At 45.9% G+C, this 7,920-nt stretch overlaps 1 protein-coding gene across 1 annotated transcript in view; it reads left to right on the forward strand.

The window, feature by feature from the left end:
* The window catches only part of DEF6 (differentially expressed in FDCP 6 homolog (mouse)), a 32,709-nt gene extending 31,464 nt beyond the window's left edge, over positions 1 to 1,245 (forward strand). The window contains exons 8-9 of the mRNA XM_011986885.1: positions 371 to 461; positions 664 to 1,245. Of these exons, the coding sequence (XP_011842275.1) occupies positions 371 to 461; positions 664 to 887 (315 nt within the window). The 3' untranslated portion in view covers positions 888 to 1,245. The remainder of the gene's footprint in view (positions 1 to 370; positions 462 to 663) is intronic.
* Positions 1,246 to 7,920: the final 6,675 nt, after the last annotated feature.

Raw genomic sequence — 7,920 nt, forward strand, 5'->3', positions numbered from 1 at the left:
GTTGAACCAGCCTTGCATCCCAGGGATGAAGCCCACTTGATCATGGTGGATAAGCTTTTTGATGTGCTGCTGGATTTGGTTTGCCAGTATTTTATTGAGGATTTTTGCATTGATGTTCATCAGGGATATTGGTTGGAAACTATTATTATGGTTACATTTTACCTTTTGGAGGTCCATGAGTCCCATGAAATTGGAGGCAAACTCTATTCATGTATATATTAATAACTCTTCATGAGCATACATGGTTCTTCTCTGGGGAGATGATCAGTAGTCTTGGTCAGATTTTAAGCAGCCTGTGAACCTGAAAAGATCAAGACTCCATGCCATGGATGATGGTTCTGATCACTCCCCACTGGCCCTGCCCCCACAGGCTGCCCAGAGAAAACTGCGCCAGGCCAGCACCAATGTGAAACACTGGAATGTCCAGATGAACCGGCTCATGCATCCAATTGAGCCTGGAGGTGAGAGGGATAGACTCTGGAGCTTTCCCTGGAGCTGGGCGAGAGAAAAGAGGGAGAAAGGGATACCTCCAGATCTCCTAGGGCCAGCAGAGGTAGGACTGGCAGTCAGGAGGCTCCCCTCTCCTCCAAGGGCTGAGGCAAGGCCCCTTGCCTCTCGCCTTTGCATGCCTTTCTCCTTACTTGCCTGCCTTCTCTCTGCCAGATAAGCGTCCGGTCACCAGCAGCTCCTTCACAGGCTTCCAGCCCCCTCTGCTTGCCCGCCGTGACTCTTCCCTAAAGCGCCTGACCCGCTGGGGATCCCAGGGCAACAGGACCCCTTCGCCCAACAGCAATGAGCAGCAGAAGTCCCTCAACGGTGGGGATGAGGCTCCTGTCCCGGCTTCCACCCCTCAGGAAGATAAACTGGATCCAGCACCAGAAAATTAGCCTCTCCTAGCCCCTTGTTCTTCCCAATGTCATATCCACCAGGACCTGGCCACAGCTGGCCTGTGGGTGATCCCAGCTCTTACTAGGAGAGGGAGCCGAGGTCCTGGTGCCAGGGGCCCAGCCTCCAACCATAAACAGTCCAGAATGGAACCTGGTTCACCCTTCATACCAGCTCCAAGCCCCAGACCATGGAGACTGTCTGGGGTGTTGATCCTTGAGAACTTGCCCTGTGCTTTAGACCCAAGGACCCAACCCCTGGGCTGGGAAAGAGTGAACAAGCAAGCTGGGGCCACCTGCCCCCAGGTGGCCACCAAGTTGTGGAAGCACATTTCTAAATAAAAACTGCTCTTAGAATGAATTATTGGCTCAGGACTGTCCATCTCTCCTGCCACTTCCTCCCTTCCTCCCTCAAGCCCAGTTATAGGTTCCAAAGGGCAGTAAAAGTATAATAAAGTGGTTAGGAAAGACCCTGCAGCTAGACTGCCTGGGTTCTGAACCTGGCTTTGCTACTTACTAACCGATTGACTTTGGTCAATTTTCTTTATATCTCTGTGTTTCAGTTCCCATGTTGGTAAAATACAGATAATGATTATACTTACCATATAGGGTTATATGAGGATTAACTGTTTGGCACATGAGCGAGCACCATTATTAGTATCAGCCAAAAGTGTTTATTGAGTGTCTACTACAGTTTTCCAGGTGATTTAATTTTCATGACAACTCTCAGAACTGGAAATCATCATTGGCATTTTACAAATGGATGAATTGAGGTTCGGGGAGATTTGGTAACTTTCCCAAAGCCTTTCAGACTTGCTTTTCTTCCTGTAATCTCTGACTCGCTGACCTTGTTACCCAAGACAGAGATCTGGGTGTTTGGGAGATTCACGTCCTCTCTCTCAGCCCCTCATCCAAACCCATCATCAAATCCAATAGATCCTCTCTCCTTCCTACTCTCATATCTGTCCCTCCTTTTCCATCCCCATGGCTACTGACATGGCTGAGGCCTTTGTGTTTTCTACCTGGTTGTTAACCTTTAACTCCTCCTCCGCCTTGCCTGTCTCACCAAGTCCAACTGATTGCATTTCCTTGATTACTCTCAGATCCACACTTTTGAGGCCACGTCTGTCATGGCTACTGCCTTATTCTGGCTCTTGTCACTTCCCAACTAGGTAAGAGCAGTAACCAGGTCTCCTTGTCAACCCCTCTCCCCATTGCCACCTGGATAGGATTTCTAGAATGCAGATTTGTCCTTCACTCTTCCCAGTTTCCAGTCCCTTGGTGGTATCCTAGAGTTTTGATATTTAAATTCACATTACCATAAGTGGCAGATGAGGCCCATGGCGATCTGTCCCAGGAGGGCCTCCTATGCCTCTGCCTTATGGAGCTATTGGCAGCTCCCTCTAGGCCTCACACTAACTTCCTTTCCCCCATCCTTGTAACAGCCTTCATAACTAAATGCTTGAGCTCCTCAAGGTCAGGGACATATCTTCTTGAACTAAGAGCCATGGTGATTGGCTCTTAGGAGGCATGCAACAAATATTTGTCAAATACATATATGAATGAATAAATTCTGAAGCGAATAATTCAGGTGTCACAAATCCAAAAATTTATGGAGTAGCTGAAATTCAAATTCAAGTTCATTCATTTTCCAGGTCTCTATAAAAGACAGGGTCTCTACAAAACTTGGCTGGTCTCCAACTCCTGGGCTCAAGCAGTTTTCCCGCCTCAGCTTCCCAAAGTGCTGGGATTACAGGCAGGAGCCAATGCACTCTGCCCTCAATCAACAAATGTTTATTAAGCTCTTATTATATGCCAGCTTCTGGCTATATTGTACAGAACAAAAACAGAGTCTCTGCCTTCCTGCAGTTTATGTGGTATCTGATCTTTTGAAACCAAGTCTCACTCTGTCACCCAGGCTGGAGTGCAGCGCCTGATCTTGGTTCACTGCAACCTCCACCTTCCAGGTTCAGACGATTCTCCTGTCTCAACCTCTGGAGTAGCTGGGATTACAAGCGTGTGCCACCACATCTGGCATTTTTTTTGTTGTTGTTTTGTACTTTTAGTAGAGACGGGGTTTCACTACGTTGGCCAGGCTAGTCTCGAAATCCTGGCCTCAAGTGATCTACCTGCCTCAGCCTCCCAAAGTGCTGGGATTACAGGTGTGAGCCACTGTGCCTGACTTTGCAAGTACACTAAACCTGATTGCAAGGAACTTCATGACAGTCTATTTAAAGTGTCGTGAAACAAAGCTGCTAATATAATGATGCAGATTTCAAGGATGAGCCATGAAACTCAAACTCTTAAGTGCTGTAGGAATTCAGAGAAAAGGGAAGTTTTAGGTAGAAGCTGGAATTTGAGATTAAAGGCAGCCAGGTGCGGTGGCTCACACCTGTAATGCCAGCACTTTGGGAGGCCAAGGTGGGTGGATTGTTTGAGCTCAGGAGTTCAAGACCAGCCTGGGCAACATGGAAAAAACCCATCTCTACAAAAAGTACAACCTCCTGAGCCCAGGAGGTTGAGGCTGCAATGAGCTGTGATCATGCCACTGCACTCCAGACTGGGTGATAGAGTGAGACCCTGTCTCAAAAAAAGACAGAAATTGTATCCATCCTCTGTAACGATTGATTTTTGTTTTTCTTTTTTTAATTTTTAAATTTAATTTTATTTTAAATTTTAATCTATTTATTTATTTTGAGACTGGGTTATGAGACTGGTGAATTTTTGTATTTTTGTAGAGATAAGGTTTCACCATGTTGCCCAGGCTAATCTTGGGCTCAAGTGATCCACCCACCTTGGCCTCCCAAAGTGTTGGGATTACAGGCATGAGCCACCACACCTGGCCAGTAACTATAATATTTTAAATTAATGATGAAAAATACTACGTGTCATCTTAAAAATGTGCAAGGTGGCTGGAGGCAGTGGCTCATGCCTGTAATCCCAGCACTTTGGGAGGCCAAGGTGGGAGGATCACTTGAGACCAGGAGTTCAAAGTCAGCCTGGGCAAAATAGTGAGCCCATGTCTCTACAAAAAGTAAAAAAAATTAGTCAGGTGTGGAGACATGTGCCCAGAGTCCCAGCTACTGGGGAGGCCAAGGTGAGAGGATCCCTTGAGGCCAGGAGTTGGACACCAGCCTGGGCAACATAGTGAGACCCCATCTCCACAAAAAATTTAAAAACAATTTTTTTTTTTTTTAAATTACCTAGGTGTGGTGCGTGTGGAGGTCAAGGCTGCAATGAGCTATGATCACGCCACTGCACTTCAGCCTAGGCTACAGAGTGAGAATCCATCTTATAAAAAAAAAAAAGAAAGAAAAAAAATGTGCAAGAGGTCCAGGGCCCAGATCAAAACTGCCAATCCAGAAGAAGTTTCCTCTGTCAGGCAAGTTATTATCACTAGTTCTGCTGCCAGTATTAGTCAGGCCTGGTATCTAATCAATGCCAGGCTTTTCTCTGAGAAGGGAATGGGGTATGGCTAGAGCAGTGTAGATTCCCTCATAATCCCTTTCTGCTGTTTTCTTCTGACCTAACTGTGGAATTTTTGGGGTCAGTGATTCCAGGGTTTTTTGGTTTTTGTTTGTTTGTTTGTTTGTTTTTGAGACAGAGTTTCCCTCTTGTCTCCCACGCTGGAGTGCAATGGTGCAATCTTGGCTCACTGCAACCTCCGCCTCCCAGGTTCAAACAATTCTCCTCCCTCAACCTCCCAAGTAGCTGAGATTACAGGTGTGCACCACCACACCCGGCTAACTTTTTGGATTATTAGTAGAGATGGGATTTCACCATGTTGCCAGGCTGGTCTTGAACTCCTGACCTCAGGTGATCTGCCCACCTTGGCCTCCCAAAGTGCTGGGATTACTCACGCCTGGCCTGATTCGATGTTGTAAATAATTTGTAAGTATTCAGTTTCTACACAACTTTATCATCTGCCAAGAATTTTAAAATAATGTTCTCTGTTCAGCTGTCAATGTTGAAACACATATTTAATATTACAAGCTTTTCCCTGGTTTTAGTTTTGTTTGGAGTTTTTTGACTTATGAAAATTATTTCTGTTTGTCAATAAGAAATGTAAGACTGGAATGTTAATAAATTTCAGTTTAGTTCTATAATGTCAAGAATTTAAGAATTTAAAAAATTACTGCAGGAAAAAGATAGTCATGAAAAAAAAAAAAATTAAAAAGGCCCAGGGCTGGGCGCGGTGCCTCACACCTATAATCCCAGCACCTTGGGAGGCTGAGGCGAGTGGATTGTGAAGTCAGGAGTTCAAGACCAGCCTGGCCAACATGGTGAAACCCCATCTCTACTAAAAATACAAAAATTAGCCAGGCATGCCTATTAGTGGAGCATGCCTATAGTCCCAGCTACTCGGGAGGCTGAGGCAGAAGAATTGCTTGAACCCAGGAGACAGACATTGCAGTGAGCTGAAATCATGCCACTGCACTCCAGCCTGGGTGACAAAGCAAGACTCCATCTCAAAAAAAACCAAAACAAACAAACAAAAAAACCAAATTAGGCTGGGTAGGGCCAGGCGCGGTGGCTTACACCTGTAATCCCAGCACTTTGGGAGGCCAAGATGGGAGGATCATGAGGTCAGGAGTTTGAGATTAGCCTGGTCAACATGGTGAAACCCCATCTCTACTAAAAATACAAAAATTAGCGGGGCATGGTGGCGTGCACCTGTAGTCCCAGCTACTCTGATGGCTGAGGCAGGAGAATCACCGGGAGGCAGAGGTTGCAGTGAGCTGAGATCATACCACTGCACTCCAGCCTGGGCAACAGAGTGAGACTCCATCTCAAAAAAAAAAAAAAAAAATTAGACTGGGTGTGGTGGTGTGCACCTGTATTCCCAAATACTCTGTAGGCTGAGGTGGGAGAATTGTTTGAGTCCAGGAGGCAGAGATTGTAGTGAGCCATGATAGTGCCACTTCACTCCAGCTTGGGTGACAGAGTGAGACTCTGTTTCCAAAAAAAAAAAAGAATGTAAAAAATTGATTGGCTTAAAAATGTTTCATCTTAGATAAAGCTTGCAATTACTATCTTAAAAAATATGCAAGGGACTTCATGGTTCTTATATATTCTCTCAGGATTGGAAGGGCAGACAATTTTGAAGATCACTGCTATGGAGAACCATGAGTAGAAAGTGGAGTGAGACCTGGTTATAGAGATTCTTGGAAGCTATGCAGAGTTTAGATTTGAGGTGGCAAGCCAACCTCTGATCCTTAGTTTCCTCACCTGTAAATGGGGTCCATTCCAGACTTTTAAATATTCTATGGTGGGACATAGGGAGGGATTGACAGTGGAGGCATGATATAGTGATATAGTGAAAGGAAGATCACTCAGACACCTGAATGCAAGCCATGTTGGGACTGGCATGAGAAGCCACCAACCTTGGGGGACATTTCTAGGTGGAAGGAGAATGTATTTTCTAGTCTTTTAATTCCAGGGTTAGAAAATAACTCCTGTGTCCTTTCCATCACCCTGGACAAAGAAAAGTTTGTCCTGTCTCTGATGCCTTCACAGATACTCATAAACCCTAGGGGCCGCGTGGAATGCGCAGCATTTGTGGCCGCACGTCTTCTCTCTTTCTGTGGCTTGTACATGAGGAGGGATGGGGAAGTGAGGCTGGAGTACAAGAGGCGTGTTAGCAACTCTTGCCAGGGGTCCACCTGGCCCAAGGGGTGCCTACTGAGTCACCTCTCTAGTTCCTGCAGCAGTGAGAGGGGAAGGAGAGGGCGACGCCTGGCAGACTGGTTTCAGAAGACTGGGGAGGCCCCCACCTGCTGGCTAGAGGCTGAAATGGCTATGGAGAATCAAATTCAGAGACGATCCAGCCTTCCCACTCTGCACTATACGTTACAATAAACAGGCATCAGAGCAGGTTTTGGTAGCTGAAATCCCTGTCTGGTCTGGAACAGGTTGTAGGTGCTTGGCAGGAACCAACTTTTCCCACTCTAAGCTGTCCCCCAGGGCAAATCTAGTCAAAATGAAGATTCAGGGAAGTTATTTTAGTCTAGGTTTGTGATTCAAGTAACGGAAACTGGCTGATTTAAGCTAACTTAACTGACTTTCCAGAAAATAAATTTATTAGTAGAATATAAGGGAGTACCTTAAATAATTGGGAGGTCGAGTGAGCTGTCTTGGAGGCTGTGTAGTCAGAAACAGTACCCAAATCAGGCCACACAACAGTTCTTGTGAACACACTCCAGCTGCCACCTCTGGGTACAGAAGCTGCTGCATCCTTGGATAATCTTACCAAATGCTGGATGCTGCTCTTACAACTGCTGCCCTGGTTGTCTCTGGAAATTGGGTGGAACTGCTGTTGCCACTTACCTGAATCAATTATGCATGCTTCCTGGGTCTTCATCGTCCCACCTTCCAATGCATCTGATTGGTGTGCCTTGATCATGTGACTATGTCCTAGCTGCACAGGAGGCTGGAAGAAAATGCCTGTAGTTCCAGCTACTCTGGAGGCTGAGGTGGGAGGATTGCTGCTTCAGTCCAGTAAGAAGAGATTGCTGAGATCACTCCACTGCACTCCAACCTGGATGACAGAGCAAGACCCTGTCTCATAAAAAAGAGAGAGATAGAGAAAGAAAGAAGGAGGGAGGGAGGAGAAAGAGAGGAGGGAGGGAGGGAGAGAGAGAGTGAGAGAAGGAAAGAGAAAGAAAGAAAGAAAAAGAAAGAAAGAGAGAGAGAGAGGAAGGAAGGAAGGAAGGAGAAGGGAAGGAAGGAAGGAAGGAAGGAAGGAAGGAAGGAAGGAAGGAAGAAAATATATAGGGGAATGATGTCAAATGTCAAACATCAGAAAAGCTCTTACATGGAAAATAATTTTGACTTAGTTTACCTCCAATGGGTAGAACTAAGATTATTGAGTAAGTGTATCAGAGGATATATGTTTTTTCTTAATATGAGGAAGACTTTTGTTGTTCTTAGAAAATAGCCAGGCAAGGTGGCTCACGCCTGTAATCCCAGCACATTGGGAGGCCAAGGCGAGTGGATCACCTGAGGTCAGGAGTTCCAGACCAGCTTGGCCAACATG

The sequence above is a fragment of the Mandrillus leucophaeus genome, unplaced genomic scaffold (genome assembly GCF_000951045.1).
Source record: "Mandrillus leucophaeus isolate KB7577 unplaced genomic scaffold, Mleu.le_1.0 Scaffold3, whole genome shotgun sequence".
Classification (NCBI taxonomy): Eukaryota; Metazoa; Chordata; class Mammalia; order Primates; family Cercopithecidae; genus Mandrillus; species Mandrillus leucophaeus.